Here is a 21,860-nt window from a genome sequence, read left to right on the forward strand (position 1 = left end):
TGGTAACAAGCTGAACACAAGGTCATGCCTGGTATACTCAGGCACTCTCATTGTTTATGGGACTTTGGATTTTGCTTACTGAGTCTCATGGAGGTTTCAGGAGGTCCCAGGACTTGAACTGTGGGAATTCTTGATCAAACTCCTGTGATTTGTCCTTATGTATTTCAAGATACATAAGTTTGGGTGAAGCAAGTAATATTTGCATGCAGAATGCCTTTTAGGAGGAAAAAAGATATGTAACAGAGACATTAACTAATGTGACTTCTGTTTTTCCAGAAGGCAAGTTAGGGACAATTTACTACCAGAGTAGATTTTTCTGAGGCATTCTTAATGGGGGTATTACTCACTCTGACTAGAGGCATTCAGAGCTGAACAGAAATAACAGTGAATGTTTTATTGAATTTCACTTCTGGTTGGATAAAAATGAATAAAGCAAGGCAGAAATTACTTCCCTAGACCTGAAAAAGAAAAATCTGTTACAAAAAAATTCCTTAAGTGAAACTAAAATAGGTGCTGTAGTCAGATTCCCCCCCAAACCAGTTTAAAATGTGTAACTCGCATTATGTAATATTGTGTTTGTATAATACTGTAGTCGTATAATGTTTCTTCCTGGTTTTGTTTATGTAAATAGTGAAAAATGTTTCTTCCCCAACCTCAATGTTGGCATAAAAGTACAACCTGATTGAATAGAAATAACAGTCAGGATCCAACCTGTTGCATATATAACAATATATGTTAAAAATATGAGTGAAGATATACAGCTTAATTTTAATATCTTGTTGAGCTGTTTGCAGTCTGAGAGCAGGTGAGCACTGTTAAAGATCTGTACTGACACTGAGCTGACTGCAGCTGTTACTGCTCTGGGGAGGATGAAGTTACCCTTTGTAGCAGCTGTGTGTTGCTGTGCTGTGCATTTGTGGCTAAAACAGCAGTGATACCACACAGGTGTTTTGTCTGTGCTGGGCAGCACTTGCACAGTGTCAACACTTTCTTTTCCACCCTCCCCCAAAAGCAAGGAGGCCTGGAGGGTGGGCTCTCATTGTCTTTATCCACAAGTCTTAATGCCTGCCTTGGAATTTTGGGTGAGGGGAGTGAGCAAAAGGCAGAGTGGCTTTTGCCCCTGGCCAGGGGCAACCACTACAAGAGCTTGTGACTTGTCCTACTTGACAGTGAAGTAGAGCTACACATCAAACTGGAGTTCTGTCAGCAGCATCCTGCTTTTGATGTTTCCTCTGTGGTCTGTTCTTGGTTATGTCTGAGAAACAGTTTGCAGGTACAGTTTTTGCAATATTTGTGTTTATGTTTCACTAATGTCAGAATCTTTCCTTACAGGAAGAATTGAATGATGCAGTAGGATTTTCCAGAGTTGTTCATGCCATTGCTAATTCTGTAAGTTACCATGATTTTTAATATAAGTTTGCTTGCAAGAAAAAATAAATAATTTAAAGAAAGAATTCTTTTGCTGTTACCTGTAAGAGTCAACAGTACCAACTTCTTAGGGCTCTTCAGTAAATAGGCTTTGAGGGCTTTCATTCTTTGTTCTGAAAAGATTGTTGTTGGGAGACTTTTTTCCTTTTTTTTTCCTGGCAGTTAAAAGCTAATCAGAGAAGGACAGTTGTGTCAAATGTATCAAAGTTAACATTTAAAAAACTTCTTGTACTTCTTTAAGAAGGAGCTTGCTTCTACAGCATCTGGCCTGAAAGGTTCTGCACTGTGAGAAGCCCCTAATAACTCTCATATATTATAACCATGAGGAATATATTGTGAGTTGTTGTAAATTAAAAGGTAATGGACTGAGAAATTACTTGACTTCAACCTTAAATAGATTACATTTGGAAACCAAATTGTAAGTATCTGTTCTAGTGCATCTTCACATTTGAAGCTGCTGCTGAAGGCTGTGATAAATGATTGGGAGTAGAGGAAAAAGGAGTGGCTGCTCTGAGAGAATGGAGGAGTGTGTGGGGCAGGCAGAGAGCAAATGGAGAGGTTTGATTTGTCTTTGTTCCCAGCTGCCCTTGGCAAACATCAGGTGCTTTTCACATATTGCCTTTGCCATGGCCATGGCTGGAAGTGCAAGCAGCATTTAATGTTCTTTTCACAGGGCAAGCTGGTTATTGGGCACAATATGCTGCTGGATGTCATGCACACCATACATCAGTTCTATTGTCCCCTGCCTGATGTAAGTAATCTTTTGAGTGTTCAGACGATGAAACGAGTCCCTTAATGTATTTGACTTTTAGTCTTATCTCCACACTTTCTTGTGAATGGAAGCATTAATCAGTCTGTTAAGAAGTACAGAAAAGTATTTTTAAAAAGCCCATTTGTTACTGCCTTATTTTCTTAAATCTTTATGTAGAAAGCTTAGTTGAATTGAATTCTTCTCCTTTACATTTTTAAAACGTTCAAATTAAACACTGAAATTGTGGGGTTTGCTTGTATCTGTTAGTCCTTCACAAAACTGCTTGGATAATGGCAGGCATGTTTAACTGACAGACATGTTAAAAAACTGGTTTGGAGCTTCAGCATAACTATGTGGTATTTCCCCCCTGCAGTTTAATAAATGGGAATGTGTATTTTCATACAAGAGAACTAAGAGAGTGCTAAGAAATCCTGTAGCAGGGTGATTTCATTGGGGTGAGGAGATGCAATGTCAGAATAATTGGAGGGAGCACACTTTGCTGACTGCAGCAGGGGCAGTCTAACAGTTCATCACTGCACTAGTCCAGCAATTAATATAAACTAAGCAATTTATTGGCACCAAGAACATTCAAGAAGCCAAAGGTCTCATTGGAAGGATGGCCCACGGGACATTATGTTACTTGCAGACTTCAAGGACTTGGGGGTGTTTTGGGAAAGACTTGATCATGAGATGGGAGAAAGAAAACTGGGACCTGTTTAGATGGTGTTGGAACACCAGCAACTGTCAGTTGTTCCTGTCCTTTTTACATCTGGCAGATCTAAACCTGTAGGCATCAACTGTGTACCTGGAGTGACTGCTTATATTCCACTGAAATATTAAATGCTGGGAACATTTTAAGTAGAGCTGTTAACACAGCTGAAATTAGAGGTAGTCCAGGCTTACAATAGGATAGGGTACTGGAAATGAAGAACATTTTATTGCTCATCACAGACAGATCAGAAATAATGAGTCTGTAGTTGTGTGTAATTGCAGGTGGTATCTATGGTGATGCAAATACATCTCTGATGTGGTGAGAATTCAGTTACTGTATCTCACTGTTAGAAGCTGTTTGGATAATTGTAGCTACTGCTATTGTCATTCCAAGACTGATAACCAGTTAACTGACTTGGATTTTATCTTCCAATTTAATGTTGAATTAGGACCTAAGTGAGTTCAAGGAAGTAACATCATGTGTCTTTCCCCGGTAAGTTCTTAGTTCAAACTTTCAAGTGTTCTAGTACAGTTTTAGCAGGCTGATCCTGTTTGTCCTAGCCCTGTAAACTAGCTGTGACTGGAGATAAAATGGGGATCAAATTAGATAAAGAGAGTTTTTAAAGTATTCTTGAACATCTTTTTTTTTCTCAGAAAAACAGTACAGTTGGTTTACTTTTTGGCAAAGATGCACCTTTGCTGTTCCTTTGGTTCTGGCATGATGATTGGTGTTTTGAATCTCCGTTTGGAACAAGGTTTATTTGCTATTAGTTGTTTGCAACTCTTGCTGTTGCTTAGTTGCTGTCATTTTCCATGCTGAACAAAGCCAAGGAATGTTTGGGCTGTTCTAAGATCCGAGAGTAGTTTCCAGGAGGTGTATCTGCTGTTTCCCACCTAATATGCTAAAAGACTTTTGAGGATTTGGCAAAATGGGCGTTCTTCCATTTCAACTTATTTAGCTCTTACTTTGCTTCTAGGTTATTGGACACTAAACTGATGGCAAGTACACAACCTTTCAAGGTAAATTAATTAATAATATATAGAATTATTTGAAGATACAAACATGTGTATTGAAACAAATTTTATTTCTTTTTAGAGAAAAATGTCTAATAATGTTTTCTGTGATGCTCCTTTTTTTTGTAGAAGAATGATTTTCCTTTACACCTTATTTAAACTTACAAATTTTTTGGAATATAGATTTTTACTTCCCTACCGTTGTCTTTTGTATTTGAAGTTTTAAAGTAACTTGGCAGCTTTACATTCCAAAATATGTAGAGTTTTTGCAACTTAAAATGTGGTCAGTAGATTATTTTCTTCATGTAAAATAGCAGCAACGTGAGGAGAAAAAAAAAAAGTGCTGTTTATGAACAAGTAGGGTCTGGAAGCTGCTTGTATATTCAAATATTTAGAATACTGTGGATGCTGACTTAGATTTGTTTAGAAAAATGCTTGATCATCATTAGGTTCTTTTGTGGCCTTGATGTTCAGTGGATAGTCAACAGGAGGAAAAAAATGACAGGTTTCTCTTAAAACCTCTTGCAGCATGAGTTTTGTTCTAAGTAAGTATTGAGATAAGTGCTCATGCTCTCTTGCCTTCTCATGTGCCTTTGAATTAAAAAACATGCTGCTGAAGCAGCATCTTTGTGCAAACCTCTGTGACTCTGGAGCACTGCATAGCAGAAAGTCTTATTAAAATGTTAAAACTTGTCAGGTTTGTGTTGTACTGTAGTAAGAATAGAGGCTTTGGTATTCTGAAAGCTAAAAATCCTCCACAGGTTTTATGTTTGGTACAGTTATGTTGTTATTTGTATTTCTACAGCAGTGCTTGGGGTTTAGGATATCGTTATCAGATGCTGCTTCCAGATGCCAAATTAATGCATCATTTCAGCTTCTTCTTTGTATTTAGTTCTTGATAACTTTTCAGACTGCAGACTTGATGATAAGTGTAAACAGCTGTCTTGAGTTAGAACCAAAGGAACTTTGGTCCTCAGAGATTTCAGACAACTGTAAGAAAGACTGTGAGATGTTCTGTTTTCTCTGCTACTGATCTGCATGTTTCCATTGTACTGATTGCCAACATATGTTTGATTAAGAACTTCAGTAAGGAATTAATCTGTAATATATTTTTGTGACTTTTATGCACATTTAGATTCACTAATGCAACTCAGCTAAACTGAAGTGTAAGACCAACTCTCTGATTGTCAGGCTGTCTTTGTATTACTTTAAATCAGCAGTACTTACACTTACAAAACTATTCAAGAATGTCCAGTTGTCAAGCACATTTCAATACTCACCTTGAATGCCTTCAACCATTATGATCAATATTTAGGATATTTTTCCCTACTGTTTGTGCTGCCTTTTCCCTTGCCACATGTACCCTGCATGAAACCAGACTGAAATAGAAATGTAACATCTGCATAATTCATTGTCAGTGATTCTGAAAAGTATTAATAACTCCTTATGACTCATTATGTTGTAGGTGGGACAAGTTAACTTTAGAACTTGTCTTGACTTTCTGGTGCATTAGTTTGAAGTGGGGCTGTGTATAAATCCTTAGAGAACACAAGGTGGCAGCAGTAAATACTCATTTGATCCTATTTGATTTCAGTGTCCAGGGAAAATGTGCTTGGCATTGGCAGTTAATGATGTGTTTTCTTGCAGGAGATCATTAATAATACATCACTTGCAGAACTGGAAAAGCGTTTAAAAGAGGTTCCATTCAGCCCTCCTAAAGTTGGTAAGGATACATCAAACTGCTCTTATTTCTGAAATGTTCTCCTCTGCTCTTTTAAATGCAAGTCAGTCTGAAAAAAAACACTTTGTGGGGAATCCTGCAGTCATTGTCTCAGACTTAATACTCTCATTTTGGTTGAGTAGGTGTGGGCATTCCTGGCTCTTTTAATAAGAAAGTCTTTCTGTCCTAGGAACTTATTCTTACCTAAAAAAGCAAAACTGCTTTTTTAAGGACTTTTGAAATTTCAGAACTTCTGTAAATTGTATAACCTTTCCCAAAAGATATTGTGCTGTGACATGTGGCTAAGCACACAGGGCTGCCTTTATCTTCTGTGCTAACGTGTTTATAAATGATTTTTTTTCCCCTCAGAAAGTGCAGAAGGATTTCCAAGTTATGATACAGCATCTGAACAACTCCACGAAGCAGGATATGATGCCTACATTACTGGACTGTGCTTCATTTCTATGGCTAATTTCCTAGGTACCTATGTGATCTTTTCCAAGCCTTCTCCTTGGTGCTGCCTGGAGCTGCTTATTACACACTGAATTTATTCTTCATTCATCAGGTTCCTTCCTCACTCCTCCGAAAAACCATGTGTCTGCCAGATCAAAACTCATTGAACCTTTTTTTAACAAGTAAGTAGTTGTATTAAAAGACCTGCTAACACATGGAAATGGAACACTGTCCTTAGCATATCTGTCTCCAGCCCTGGAATCAATGGCTAACTACATTTTGCTTTAAACTTTGGTTTTATTGGCTTTTTGGCTCGTGCTGGTAATGCTGCAGGGAGGCCAGAGGTTGTACAGGCAGTACCTTTTCTTTTGAGGAGGATGGTTTACTTTCTGCTAAGCTGTGAAAGGACACTTCAAAGAGTACCTGCATTTCTTTAATGGCCTTTCCATGCCCATGTTGATAATATGTTTACAGTTTAGAAAGTTATTTCTGGAGTAAACTTTACGGGTAGTGGAACTAAAGAAACATTGCTGGAGTGTTGTTTATGTTGTTGGACTGTCAGAAAGTGGTGATATTTAAAAGTGAGTACACTAAACAGTCTGGAAAAATATCCCCATTGTGATATCAATCCAGAGAACACAAAGCATTTGTCTCCCCATTGTCAGGTAACCCATTTTGAAGAGGCATAACAAACATACATGTGTGATTAGTAGTTTATGGGATGATGCTGTGATGAGTGTTTGGCCTTTGAATTGGAACTTCATGCAAACTCCTTGAACTAACTGAAGTAAGACTTGAGAAATCTAAAAGCCTTTATGCACAGATTTGATTCTTTACATATTTAATGTGTAGATTTTACCTTAGGAAGCTTCTAGGGGTACTACAATCTGTCACATAAAGGAAAAGGAGTTGAATTAAAAAAACTGCTAGTGCTTAGTCTGTCTGGTTATTTTTTAAATTCAGGAGAAATCCCATCCTTTCAAACCCTCTACTGTAGGAGATGGCAAAATTAATTATTTTAGCTTCAGATGGAATGAGGAACTAATTGTGATCCATGGCTCTCACCTTTCATTGGTCTGGAAACCAACAGTTCCTTTGACACTGAGACATGTGAGGCAGTAACTCCATATATTCCAGCAGATGTTACAATTTGTATGTACATCCCTTAGATTGAACATGGACCAGCAGTGGCTGCTTGATTTGAATGTGAAGGGGAAGATAGAATTGATCAGCACAATTCCATTATAAGACAGGATTTGCCACAAGGTTGTTTCCAGGAACACCAGCACACACACGTGCTAACCAGTAGATGCCAACTGAGGGGGTTAATTTTTCAATCATTAACCAAAATGCTTTTTAGAGATGCATATTTGCAATAAGTACAAACTGAAACTTATAAAACTGTCACAATAATACATTAAATTTAAGCTTTTCAAATTAATTGTATATTTGAAATGTGACATTCTTCTAGCAGTGACATTTCAAAGTCACTTTTCATTTTTGAGGGGGGGTGAGAGGAAGCCTGCTGTGTCTGTTCTGGCTTCACTGTCCACACTGCCTAACTGTAAGGGAAGGGAAAGTTAACAAGAAATTGTAGGGAAAGCAGCTTCTTTTTATTTTCTTTTTTAAGCAAGAACTGAAAATTGCTGTTTGCAAGAAAAGAATGTTTATCCGCTCTGTCATTATTCAGAACTTGCAGCTTCTTGTTTCAGAAAAGCTGTATATTATTTTTAAATCATGGAAACTTGGAAGACTTGCCATGTCTTACTTCCATGTGATTTTAGAAGCTTTGTCATATTCTAACTAACATGTGCCACATCACCCAAGTCAGAGCTCAGAGACATGACTGTCTCACGTTTCCCTTATAGTGAGCAGGCCAAAGCTTGGATTTGTAGAGCTAGTTTTCTTTCTCCTATGAAGCAAAATAACAAACCAGCATAAAACAACTAATTTTTTTAATTATTTTTTAAGAAATAAAAGAGATTTAAGTACATGTGAGAAGCCAGAGCTGTTGGTGTTTAAATGAACACATCTTTTTGCTCTGATCAGTCCTTGCAGACCAGGTCTCTGTTGGCAGAACTTGTTCTGTCCAGCACCTGTAAGTGCATCCAGGGCTTGTGCACTTCCCATAGTTTAGATCTAAAGATCCCTGGTAAGTCTCTTGCCTGTGGGGCTTTTTTGCAGGCAATGCTCTGAGCTGCCAGCCAGCTTCCTGCTGCATGTACTTGTCTCTGGTTTGGTCTAGAAGCTTTCCCTAGCTGAGTGTCCTCTTCCTTCTGGGGGGAAAAAAAACCTCTCTTCCTCCTTCCTCCAGAAGTTCTACCTGATCCTGTGGGCCGCAGTCAGAACAAGGAAACCTTTTCTTTTGAGCTGTAGTCATGTTCTTCAAGCAAAACACAAACTGCTACATGTGAACAGTAAGCTGAACAAATGAAAGTTATACCCTATGTCACAAAAGTTTTTTCCTAAAAGAAGCTGAACAGAGGAGCTTCTTATAAGACAATTATTTAGAAGCAGTGTTCTCAGTTTGAACATATATCAGGATAGTCTTGAAAAGGTTCTTCAAAGGAGACTACTTGATGAATCTTTGGATTGCTCATGAAGTCTTCATTTCAAGATCTCTGAATACAAGGTGTTAGTATTTCAATGCAGTTTAGTGATTTAACTTTCACACCACTGGTGTGGCTGACAGGATTTTGGAAATGTTTCCTGTTCAATAGGCTTGTCACTAGTGTGATTAGGGGGAATAAATTTAAAACTAAAAAGTCAAGCTTTGATTTTTATGAACTTAGCCTTCAAAGGAACGTAATAGTTTTTTCAGTAGTAATTTTTGATGTCTTCCATTATATCAGCAAAGTTATGGGACTTCCTGGCCTGCTGTTCAAGAGTGGTGACCAGCACATGGGTTAATGTTCCTATAGGTCAGTGATGAACATGGGTAAAATCTTTAGTTTCAGGTTTTTTGTAAGAGTAGAACCTGAAGTCTGATTAAAAACAGACTTTGCCTTAGGGTTATTTGTCTCTTTTAGGCATAATGCAGTAAGTTATATGATAAACAACTCAATAAGCCAAGAATTCCAGAGATGCATATCTGTAATCTTTATGCTTTATTGTATATACAGCATCTTGGAAAAATTACATTCATGTGAACAGTCTGCTGTGGGTAATCCCTGATGAACATTTATGAGTTGAGATGATGGGACTCTATTGTAATATCTAAACTCTTGTGGGTATAATTTGGGTACTGTTACTGTTTCATGTACTGTGGAGTTGGTTTGAAATTTTTTGACTCTTTGGTTTAGGGCAACAGCTCTTCTTCCACATTTCCCTGCCCCTACCTGCAAGCCCCTCCCAAAATTTTAATGGCAATGTTTTTTTGTATCTCTGGATTGATTGAATGCTGTGTATTTTGATGTAGCTGGAGGCAGTGAGGGAAAGGGGTGTAGAGAAATGAGAGCACCATGTTTTATTGAGTGGAATAGCATCATGGTCTATAGAAATATAAATTAGCTTAGAAATATTTTTTTTTATAGAAAGGGATATCAGAAAACCAAAATCTATGGAAATCACTTGGTTTGGTGCTGTATTTGTGGAAGATGTCTCACCAGGGAGTTGGGTGCTCTGTGTTGCAAATAAGTTCATTTCTCCCTTTGCTTCTCTATGTTAATTTAATTTTCTTTACCAAATCATTGCAAAAGAACATCAGTTTGCTCCTCTGCAGTTTGACCAATAACTTTCCAGTTGCAGTGTAGGAGTAAACAATGGCTGTTCTTCTGCTTTGAGCCACATGTGGCTGTACCAGTTCACTGGTAAACTGGTCTGGGTTTAGAAAGATGCCTTTTCTTTCTGCTGAATCCGTTTCTCTACACAGTTCATGACACACCTTCATCCTACTCAGTGCAGAGGAACAGTGCTGACTCCTTGAGCCTCTTTGTGCCTTGCTGTGCAGTGGCAGATGATAGCCTTCCTCTTCTCATTTGACCTGACTTGCCATAGAAACAATTGTCTTCCAAGTAGCTTCCTCAAAATATCTCAGAGTTCCTGGCTGAGAAACAGGTCTCTGTCCTCTGACTGTGGGATCTGCCTGCAGTCCCTCAACGTTGCAGGAAATAACATTGTCTTTTTAGCTTGGTCTGTATATCTTTTAAATAAATGTGAGTTAATGTAGTGAAAATCAATGTCAGCTACAACTTCATGAATCAAACTAATTTAATATAGAGTTCACATTGTCCTACAGAACAACCTTATTAATTTAAATGTTCTGCAGATAGATAACCAATCTTAGAACTGTAGTTATGGATACTTAATTATGCATTATGTGCAATCCATGTGGTGTAAGTTACTGCTGTTACTTATGTAATATACTTAAAGTGCACTTAATATTACAGTCAGCATTTATCCTATAGAGAGTGTGTGTTTGCTGTTTAGTCATGTAGTTGTTTGACCAAAGAAATAAATGTAGGATTTATCTCTGAGGATAAAAACCTGACCTTCATTAATTTCAGGTATATGTGGTTTTTTGGCATAAGCCTGTTCTTGCTGTTGGCCACTCTGTTGCTTTCCTCAACATGATAAAAGCTGGGGGAGGGAAGTTTAACTCGTGTTCTCCCTAGGAGTTTTTGTTGTGGTTTTGGTAGACTTCATCTTTTATTTTTCTGAAAGCTGCTACCTACCTGTCAGTATTACCCTGGATCTCTCTGGATATGTCAGAGTGAGGATATCTTCCTTTGTTTCCTCCTGGAATCTGTGTTTTGAAGCTGGCTCTGTTCTCAATGTGTCACTGGTGTTCAGTTTACAGACAGCTGTGATGGGGCCAAGCCTACAGGAGTGTGGCACCAAAGGCTAAACATAAGAAGAAACTCTGGCTTCTTCTGTAAAATGTTTTCATTACCCAGTGCTGTGCTGGAATTGGTGAAGTTTCTGAAGTAATTGATGCAGATGTTTCTAATTTTTATTGATAAAGTTCCTTTTGGGTTCTGCAGTGCTCAGAGGGACACAGTGCACGTTGTGCTGTATCTTCCCTGAGACTCAGGAGGAGAAATTAGGTGGGACAGTGTGTGATAACTGGTGCCAGTTCTCTGAAGAGCCTCTGGCTCACATGTGAACCTATCATAGAGCCCATTTTTTCCCCCAGTGTTAGAATTTTTGTCTTTCTCCTGAATATTTGTAGCAAAAACAAGTTATCAGCTGCATTCCAGTAGACTTTTCAGGGATACAGGTGACCATAAGGACATAGGATTCAAACCCTTAGAAACTAACAGTGAGTGTGGTGTGATACAAAGAATCTGTAGGGCATTACAGATCAGTCTGTACACTTAATATGTTTTTGTCAGCTGTTTACATTAGTTATTACTTAGTTGAACACTGTAATTGTAATCTGATAAGCATTTTAGAAGCTTTTTAAAGTTATGAGGGAAAAGTTACTTATTTTAGCCCTCCAGTGAACACTGTGCATAGCAAATGTTTTGTAACAATGTGGCATCTGTACCTATGGCAGGATTTTAGGCTGTTTATCTTATTTTGGAGGGAAATAGGTTTCAGAGCTGAATAAGAGCTTTTATTGAAAACATTTCTTGAATGTTTTGAGAAACTCTTCAGTTACATGTTAAAGGGCAAAACCTCATCCTGGTGTTCTCCACAGAAGTCATGGTGGCTTTTGCAGTTTTAGGGTTTTAGGATCCATTCTGTCTAAAGCATGATGCACTGCTCAGAAATTGGGAAAGTTTATGTGTATTTAGAATGATGACAGCTTTTGCACTGTCCATTGTGCAATGGCTCTTACTGCACAGAGCTGCTACTTGCTAAATGTTCACTTCCCCACTTGTCTTAATTGTTTTCAGCAGTAACAGTTTGGAGCTTCTTTGTCCTTGTTTTTTTGAATAAGTAACATTATTAGCATGATACCAAGTAACATTTTGAATATGGATTGTTAGGTAATGGATTTGACTTAATTAAAGGGTCTGTTTGTTTTAATATAGTTGAAGATATGTTTGGGGTGGTTAATTCCAGAACAGACACATGAAAAACTATAAAAAGGAAAGCTTATTGAAAGGTCTTCAGGCAGAAATTTGCTAATAGTTCTTTCCATTCTGCTTCAGGTTGTTTCTTATGAGAGTAATGGACATACCATATCTCAATTTGGAAGGACCAGACTGTGAGTAGCTTCTTTCATTGTAAACCTTGTACCATTCTGACAAATTTCCTGGGGGAAGAAGTGTAAAGATTAATTATCATGAATGTTAAGCATGGGACATCAGCTGTGTTTAGGTTACTACTGGCCACTTATCAAATGATTTATCAAATGTGTCCCCCACTTTTTTCTTTAACAAAATAGTAAATCCATAAATTCTTCAACTTTGACCAGAGAATTTGCATTATAAAGGGGATTAATGAGAACAGATCAAGTTACTGTTGCTAAATGTAACAGTTGGAAATTAACAGCTTTATGGTTATTTGGGGTAGTTATTCTTACATACCATACTACATATGATGTGGGATCTTAACACTTTCCCCCTCACCCCAACAGTAAATACAGGATGCAAACTAGAGAATAGCAAATGGTTCTGAAAATCTTGTGGCCACTGTCCTGTGTAATTGATGTGCAGCAGTACCTTTACTTAACTTCAACCTAAACATCAGAATTCTTGTGATAAATGGAAAAATATTACTTGAAATATTTTTACATTTCAAGTTATTTCAGGTTACAGACCCGGGGCTGTAATGAGTTGATAATACATTTATATGAAAGCAGATTTTACTAATGTAAATGTCCGTACTGTTATGGGATGTTACACTATGAGGGAGAAAACTTTGGATAAGTGTTTCCACTGATGCCTTGACTTAAGAAAATGTGAAGTCGTGGAGGTCAGTCTAGTCCTTGATTAGATAAAAGCTGAATTTTATAATGTGAAATCAGATACACAGATGTCTTAAAAATGATACCCATCTGGAAGCAACACTGATGTGAAGTTTTCCACTCTGTGCATCCTAAAGCTCAGACTGGGGTGTGACTCCTCATTAGATGCCAGTTTAATAGTAACAGAATGCAGTTCTGGAGAGATGCAAGTAACTATTGGAGAGGAAAATATATGCTGTAAGGGCATATATTTAATTTTTAATTCAGTTAGGTGGTCAGATCACTGAGCTCTGGCTCGGTGGATCTGTTGGAATGGTTATCTAATTATGTTGCATACTTCCTTCCCCAGCTGTTTGATATTGAGTGGAAGAATGGATAAATACTTTGGGTCATTGAGAGAATGCCAAAGCTACTAATTTGTAAAGATGCTACTTCCCCTTGCTAGCCAACTTACAGGATTGTTTTGATGCTTTGCCAAGAAGAGTTGCCAAGAAAGAGTCTGGCTCTGAAAGTCTGTCTGTTTTATCTGCAAGCCGCTCCGGTAGAACAGACTGATGCACGTGCTGGAGGAGAACCTGGGCGAGGGGGGCTTTCTAAGCTTCGGGGCAGAAAGCACACGTAGGGCTGGCATGTTGGGCTGGCTGCTTTAGGGGCTTTTCTTGCTATTCTGAGATGTAAACGCTGCTGCAGGTCCGGGGTGCTGTGTGGTTGTTGTCTGTAGGGGACACAGACAAGTAAAGCCGTGCAAAGAACACGGTGGCAGGTGCACTTGGAGACTGTATTTTTAAAAAACAGACCAGCACAGCTCATAATTTTTTGTCATAAATTTTGGTGTGTTTGTCAGTTTGTTTGTCCTGTAGTGTGATAGCAAATTTGTGCAATTTTCCCAGAAATAATGGTTTTCAATAACATATGCCAGGCTGAATAGTATTGAAAAATTAAGTGAAAGTTATCCTAATCATCTTCTTTTGTTACTGTGTATTAGAAATTCCTTTAAAAAGAATGAAGTTGCTGCACAAAGTGACTGCAAGGCAGAATAAGAATCAAATATTTCTCACCTGACTAGGTAGAAGTTATAGAGGTTTTAACAGCAGATTTACAGTGAATTTAGGAATAAACTGATACTGGAAGATTAGGAATAGTTTCTTCTCCTAATCAACAGGAAAAGGCTGTAGTAACATCTGAAACTGGAGTTATTCAGGTTGTAATTTTCTACTACTGGATTACAACTAGTTAAACTTGGAGTTGCTGGCTGTTCAGTAGGCTCTACAGCAGTAAATTGACCTGCAGTTGCTTGTTAAGACAATTTGTGCTTAACTTTAAAATTTTTGTGTCCTTTTTGTTTTTTCAAGTAGCAGATTCAGTTAACAGGACTTCACCTGTGCTCATGAAGGAATTGCTTTCTTTAACTACTTGTGTCTCTGTCCAATCTAAGGTTACTCTCAGCTGCTCATGTAGAGCTGTAATTTATTAGCAGGGAGGGTCTGGTAAACTCAGGCTAACCCGGGCTTGTTTTGAGTGAAACAGGTTAAAGCACTTAGCAATAACAAGTGGTTGATGATCTGATTTTGGACATGTACTCCTTGAATGAGAATACACCTTGAAAAACTCTCCTGTTTTAGTGCTGAAAGCTAAGGAGATCGGAAAGTAGAAAAGTTTGTGTTACAGAAGAATTCAGGAGGGTAATTCACTAAGATGTAAGTCAGTCCCTGTGTCTCTGTACCCAAAGAAAAGAGAAGTTTTTCCTGCAGGTGTTACCAGGTGGTCTAGTTAAAATCTGATCACAAGCTGGGTGTAGTTAACTGTTGAGTTACCTTCAACAGACTGGAGCAGTATATTGCAAAGTGGAGCGTTGGTACTTGATGTAGTTTTGTAGATCTTGGCCTGTTTTCTTATTTAAAAAATAAGAAAGAAAGGGGGGGGGGAAAGCTACCTTACCACATTGGATGACTTTTTTGGATATTCTAAAGACACTGATTTTAACAAATGCTTTTTTTGGTTTTATAGTGCAGCCGAAACGAGATCATGTTCTTCATGTTACTTTTCCCAAAGAGTGGAAGACTAGTGACCTTTACCAGCTTTTCAGTGCCTTTGGTGAGTGATATAATCTGTATTTCCTCACTTTTTTTTTTGTCATTAGCAAGTGCTTCTGGTTTGTTTTGTTATTTTTAGTCTGTGGATTCAGACTTACTCCTAGTACAGGTAATGAGGAACAGCCTTTTGTAATTTTTGAATGGTGTCCTATGGACTTTCTTCCTAGTGATGCATTGAAAATGTCTGCCCTTATTAACTGCTCTTTAGAAATCTTTATGTGTGCTCATTGTTGAAAATCATGGATCTTTGATCCTTTTATTTACAGCCTCTCCTGGGAGGGTTTATGTGGAGGTGGATTAAGGGAACGGGGATTGGTGTGAAAGGCAGATTGAGGCTTTAGGAATAAGGTTCATCCTGCAGTCTGCATAAAGCCAGACTCCAGCTTAGGTGAGTCTAGACAAGCAAGCAAGCTTGAAAATAGCCAGTTTGATTTCAAGATGTTGAACACCTTCCAAGACAGAAGAAACAACAGAAAAGCTGTTTAATAACTAGGGATGAGTAGTCCTGTTGCTCCTTTACTAAGCAGAAGTATAAAATGCAGGGACATGGAGATCTGAACTAGTTGCCAGTGGTCCCCTGATATTTGACTCAGTGGTTTGGTGCCCTGTGCAGCATCTCTGCACCTGAAGTGTAGGGATAGAATTGAGTAGTCCCTACTGGAAATGTAGGATGTGAGACTGTAAAACGTGGCAGAGGTTCCAGAGTTGCTGTTCGGGGTCAGGAGCGGCCGTGTGGACGGTGTTTCCGTGGGTTTTGCACCCCCAGCTCACAGTTCTGCTCTCCCCGGCGGCGCTGCCTCGGCTCGGTGTGACGGGGACCGGCCGCGCCGCCAGGGGGCGCGCTCGCCCAGCGCGCGGCGCTCCCGCTGGAAATTCCCGTTTCCCGGCGTTCTGGAGCCGAACGTTTCCGCGTTCGGGTTTGCGAACTCCTGCTGTTTGGGTACTGCTTCATCTAGATTTTGGTTTATCGCCGTGTTATCTCAAAATAAGCTGCAGATTATTCCTTCCAAAATCCCGGGAATGCCGATGCTTTTCCAGTCGTAGGGGGACGGAGAGGCAGAGTAGCGCAGTGTGAGGTTAAGTGATTTGCCAAAAGCCAAAAAATATGGCAGCAACAGACGTGAATTATCCGAATTCCTTACATCTGTTACACAAAAATGTTTTGAAATTAATCAGCTGTTGTACTGAATATCAGTATTAGTTGTAATCTGTAAAAAATCATTCTGAATTTGTTCTAACCTAGAATGAACTGAAGCAGAACTCTGATCTTCTATGAAGCTTCTAATGAAAGCGGTGAAACAGCTGAAGGGGCTGCAGTGTCAGCCTTGGGCTGGTTTAGGTTTGCTGCTCCAGAGGGGTGTTCATGATCCTGAAATCCTTCAGGACTCTGTGCAGACCAGGGGGACACCTGTTCCTGCAGGATGTTTTTATAGTCTCATGGGTGAATGCAGTTTCACTGTACCAGTACTTGCAGTACTGTGCAGTCTCTTAGCTTAGGCTCTGTTTCTTTAGATTCTTAAATTTGTGTAGTTTATTTGGTCATGCTGATGTGGAATCTGAAGGTATTAAAATCGGATTTGCTGCAATACAGCTTTAGTATATAGCCTTCACTTCTACATAAATGGATGTCTTGGATGGAATTTCGGTTAAATCTCATACTATAAATGTACTATAAAAACTACTACTTAAAACTTTTCCAAGTGAGTGGAGTCAAACCTGACTGCATGCAAATGCAGTGCAAAGACTGCATTGTATTTTGGGAGAGCATCAGAGTTGTCCTTAAGAGGGAGCTGAATGCTGATGTAGTTACTTCTAAAATGTAGCCAGTCATTTGTGTGTTTAAGTCACATTCTGGTAGTCCAAGCTACTAGAGTGTTAAGTGACTTTGAAGTACATTTTTGAGACATGTTTTCTAGTTTTATAGACTATGGTGTGTGTTCCTGCTAATCACTGAACTGCAAACTCGCTCTTTAACTTTTCTTAAAGAAAATGGAGCTTGTAAAACGTCCCTTTCAAAGGTGACAATCTAGTTTAAGTAAAACTTATAGCACACTTCATATATGTTAAGTGTTCTTCTAAGCTCGTGTTCATACAGACATCTGAGCTTTGAGTGTTGTTTTTTTGGTTTGTTGGGTATTTTTTCATTGTGGGGTGTTTTTGTTGTTTCGATTGGTTTTGGATTTTTTGTTAATAAGGTTTTAAAAATTTTACTTCTGTTTTTTCTCTGTGCATTTCTGGCCTTTCCTCCTTCTTCTCATGCCAAGGTTTCCTTCAGCTGTTCTTGCTTTCTTTGTACCGTGTCTTCCTGCCAGAAAGGTGGAAGCCCTGTTAACCCTTCTCAGTTTTTCACCAGGAATAATTTGTGTTTAATATGTGCTTCAACCCTTGTTCATAGAATAAAACTTTTATATTATCTGATGCAGTCAGGGTCCAGGAACTGTTAGCAATTCTGTCATGGTGTCAATGTGGGCAAACTTTTTTTGCCTGTGTGATAAGAAATTATATATGGAATATATTCATAAACTTTTTTGGTTAAATGAAGGCCCATATAGTCCTACTATCTATACTGAGTGGTTAATTGCCAGGAACAGTCAGGTAGGGAATGTGTAAAAAAAGAGTATAAAAAGGAAAATTTTATTTTGTAGATTTTAATGTTGTTTGCGTGTTTAGTTTATATAGGGAGAATTTTCAAATTTATTTACAGAAAAGATGCATGTTGCTTTGTGCCTACATCTCAGAAGCAAAAAATCAGATTTTCGTCTCCTACTTGAGCAAAGATGTTTTACTTCACTTGATAATTCTTTACTTGACTTCCCCTTTCTTTAGCAAAGGCCGTTGTTTGACGTTGTGTGTAGCAGTGAGCAGACCAGGGTCACACAGGCCAAAATCTTCAAAGTGTTGAAGCCATTTGATCCATTCTAGAAGTGTAGAGAGGGAAGTTTCCTGCTGTATTGCTTGGTTTCCATTGCAGTGTGTGGCTCATCTGCATTGGCCTTGCAGTAAGTGGCACGTGGCTCTGTCGTTTGCTAAATCTTATACTGCAAGTGCAGATGCATTTGCTTTTCAGAGCTTTATTCCCGTTTCACCATCCTTTTGAAATGCACAGTATTTACTGAGGGCTTAGCAGTATTGCTGAATGATCTAATTTATTAATCTTATCTCTCTTAAATTCTTGCTTCTTAATAATAATGAGATGTGACACAGTGTGAAAGGAGCATCTCTTGAGCACGGAGAATTGCATAAGAGCATTTGCTGCGGTTCTCTTCAGATTGCAACTCAGCACTGTTTAATGTTTGACTTTTTCTTTAAATTATTTTTAAAATGTTTAAATCTGAGTATAAAGGCAGCATGTGTTGGCAGGCATTGAAACCTCTAATTAGCTAAAAATACAAAGTCAGAAGTCATTTAGAGTGCAGCAGCCTTTCTGAAACAATGACTAAAATGACGTGCCATCAATAGGTTGGATTTTTATTAACTTTTTAAAAATAAGTACTGAGTGAAAATATGGGCACTGAATTCCATTTGAGTAGCTGAACTTCAGGAGATTTTTTTTTTTTTATCTGTCCCTGATCCTCTTTGCTGTTTTACACCAAGGGCAAGATGTTCAGGAGAATTCTCCTTTCTGATTTTTCATTTGGTCTGTTTAGGGTAGATTGGAATTAATTGACTGTATATGTAGGAAAGGGACACAGGGCAGCACTGCCACGCTGAAGAGTTACAAGAGATTATGGTCTCAGCTGTGTCAAATGATTTCTAGAAAATTTTGTAATTAGTAATGCAGAAAAGGAAAACTTCATAGATGAAGAAATTTAGAGCGATAACTTGTCAACACATGTGGAACAATGTTAAACTGTGCAGTAATTTCTGTCATTTCAAGGAAGCTCAGTGTTGGGTCCTACCAAATGCACAGTTTTGAGTTGTAGTTGTAAATCAGGTTGGGCTTTTCCTGGGTTGTGAAATGTTAGAGTCCTGCCAAAAAGGTGTTCTCTCTACAGTAAAGACCCTTACCCACAGGCAACAAAGACCTGTGTTCTTCTTCAAAGCTGAATTATGAGAAATTGAATTTATTTGCCCTAAAAAGTGTTTAAAGAAATTCTAACATCTGAAATCTCAGTGTAGGCTCTCCTTAATAGCAGCCTTAGCCCTTTAGTACAGGGAAATGTCAGAAACCATACTGAATTAATTATGGTTTTGGCAATGATCAAAATGATTATAACTTAAACTCCTAAATAGCTGGCTGCTCAAATACATAGCATGCAAATGAAATCTATCTAGGCTTTTATTTTTTTATAATTAGAAAATCTGTTTATAATCTGGCTGGATTTCAGAAGAGACTGCTATAACCTTGTAACCTGTAGGCTAAATTAGATTTAAATAGATTAAACAACTGAGAATAAATGTCTTTTAAGCCTTTTTGCATCATTGTTTTTAACCTTGTAATGTCTGAAGGTTAAATGGTGCTGTAACATTATATATAACTTGATTTCCTAGTCTACCTGAAAAAAAATGGCACCAATTTTCAATATCTGAACTGTGCTAACAGTAGAGCACTTAGATGCAGACAGGAGATGTAAATGGATTTCAGACTATAATAAGACTTTGTGTCTGGAGTGGGAATCCTTTCCTCTGTTTTTGCTTGATTATGAGCTCTTTTAGTGCTAATGTGACATTTTAAGCCGTTCACACAGAAAATGCACTAACTGCTTGATGAATAGAGGAACTTACTTCCAGTCACTGTTCCATTGTAACAGCTTCCAAATGAGGTCCATGATTTTGTGCATTTGTCCTTATATTGACCCAAATGAAGTTTTTATTGCACATGCAGGAAATGATGGGAGATGGGATCCAAACAAACCAGAGTTTGAAGATTTAGTGTCACAATAACTGGAGTTCTCTATTCGTGTGATCAATCTTCTGCCCGCCCCACTCTACTGGAATTCATCAGCACCCAAAGAGCTGGTTTTATCTGAGTCAAGGGCTGAAATTCCCAGCAAATTGCTTCAATTGATTGAGTAGAATTGTATAGAACCCGTGAAGGGAGGACATGAGGGTCTGAGGGTGTACAGGGGGCACATGCAGCCCAAAATTTCTGAACAGCTCCAGGCCCATGTGCATGCACTGCACACCTTTACAGTGGGCAAAAGCCTTGGCAGGTGCAGTTACTGTTAATTGACTCTCTTCTTTTATGTCATGTCACATCAGATAAAATCTGTGACTGAGCCTAAGATAAAAATAGTCATAATAATTTGTTTTACCTTTTCTAGGTAACATTCAGGTGTCGTGGATTGATGATACATCAGCATTTGTGTCACTGAGCCAGCCAGAGCAAGTACCAATAGGTGAGTGTTGCTGGATTTACTTTGGCATTAAGGCTTCAACTGGCTCCTGTAAAATGCCCTGAGCCCACAGGGTCTGTGATTGCCATGGCAGAACCACTGACTTGGTTCTGATGCTCAGAGGAATTAGACTTTTACAGTACCAGCACATGTGGGGCAGCAAAGACAAGCCCAGACTGGACTTGGCTGAGAGTTTAATGTTTCATTCCATGATCCTCTAAGTCCCCAAACCTGTAGGTAGAGCAGTGCTGGTTCCTTCACTTGGTGGAGTATTTATTGAGATTATTTATTGTTTGCACAGAGGAGAACTGTCAAAGACTTTTATGGTCTTTGCCTCCAAATATCCTTTGGGCTGATACATGTTTAGATTGGTTTGCAAGAAAGAAATGAAGTGAGAAGCCTTTTGGTGTATTGTAGAACACGTGCAAAGTAACAGTTTGAATAGTCTGGACTGCTGATGTGTCTAAAGTTTGTGCATTTACAATGTGCAATCTCTCCAGAGATTTTTCAATTTTTATTTGACTTTATGAGCTTAGCTTTGAAAAGAGTTGATGGGCGTAAGTTCTGTAGGAACTATACATTTAACCTTTTTTCTTGGAAGTTCATTGCATTTGGATTTTTTTAGGTATTGCTCCTTGGTTTAGATCTTAGGAGAGGGGTTAGATTAAAGAAAAAAATTGTACATGACTGAATAAATACACTCAATGAACCCACATTTCTAATTCACATAATTAGGACAGATAACAATATTTTACTATTTACAGTTGTGCAAGGTACTCTAGAAAGAACCATTTTCAGTATAAGAAGCACGGAACAAAACATTATCTAAATATCATCATGAAATATGGAATAAATAACAGGAGAAATCATCAACAACTAATCAAGAACTGTGTTAAAAACAGAGGAAGAGTCCAACATCTCTGAATTTACTGAAAGTATTTCTTCTGATGTTCTTGGTGTGGAGGGTTTTTACATTAGGTTTTTATGTTGTTTTGGGGGGGTTTTAGTTGTGTATTTGGGTGGAGGTTTTTAAGGTTTTTGGTTGACTGTAGCTGGATCCACAAGCTTGTAGTGGTTTCTGTAGTTCCTTGGTATGCTTTTGAGGACTGACTTATAAACTTAACTTTTGGGAACAATGACTGGGAGTGGACCATCAGAGATGATCATTTGGGATATGTTATGGTAGTGCCATCCCTGTTTACTGAAATGCTTCATCAAATGTTGTGGAGCCAGCAAGAACAGCAGTATATGTAGCACTTCTGATTAAGTGGCTGAAATTTTGTTTGCACTTAAGAGGTATCCTGCCAGAATTCCCATGATTAAGGTCTTAAAAGAAAAAAAAAAACCAGATTAGTAAAGCCCACTGAGTTGCCCATCATCCATGTTCCTAAGCTCAGATAAAGAGGCTTTCAGGTTGTGGATGCACAATCAGTGCATCTCTGTAATTCCTTATTAACACCCTGTGGGGGTTTATCATCCTTCCTCGTCCATCCAGGGC

At 38.4% G+C, this 21,860-nt stretch overlaps 1 protein-coding gene across 3 annotated transcripts in view; it reads left to right on the forward strand.

Moving 5' to 3' along the window:
* The window catches only part of PARN (poly(A)-specific ribonuclease), a 48,454-nt gene that overhangs the window by 8,210 nt on the left and 18,384 nt on the right, over positions 1-21,860 (forward strand). For all 3 annotated transcript variants that reach the window (XM_032703579.1, XM_032703577.1, XM_032703578.1), the window contains exons 12-21: positions 1,333-1,389; positions 2,102-2,179; positions 3,340-3,383; positions 3,868-3,910; positions 5,552-5,627; positions 5,994-6,104; positions 6,190-6,259; positions 12,176-12,231; positions 14,941-15,027; positions 20,291-20,365. In XM_032703579.1, coding sequence (XP_032559470.1) covers positions 1,333-1,389; positions 2,102-2,179; positions 3,340-3,383; positions 3,868-3,910; positions 5,552-5,627; positions 5,994-6,104; positions 6,190-6,259; positions 12,176-12,231; positions 14,941-15,027; positions 20,291-20,365 — 697 coding nt within the window. The remainder of the gene's footprint in view (positions 1-1,332; positions 1,390-2,101; positions 2,180-3,339; positions 3,384-3,867; positions 3,911-5,551; positions 5,628-5,993; positions 6,105-6,189; positions 6,260-12,175; positions 12,232-14,940; positions 15,028-20,290; positions 20,366-21,860) is intronic.

The sequence above is a fragment of the Chiroxiphia lanceolata genome, chromosome 16 (assembly GCF_009829145.1).
Source record: "Chiroxiphia lanceolata isolate bChiLan1 chromosome 16, bChiLan1.pri, whole genome shotgun sequence".
Classification (NCBI taxonomy): domain Eukaryota; kingdom Metazoa; phylum Chordata; class Aves; order Passeriformes; family Pipridae; genus Chiroxiphia; species Chiroxiphia lanceolata.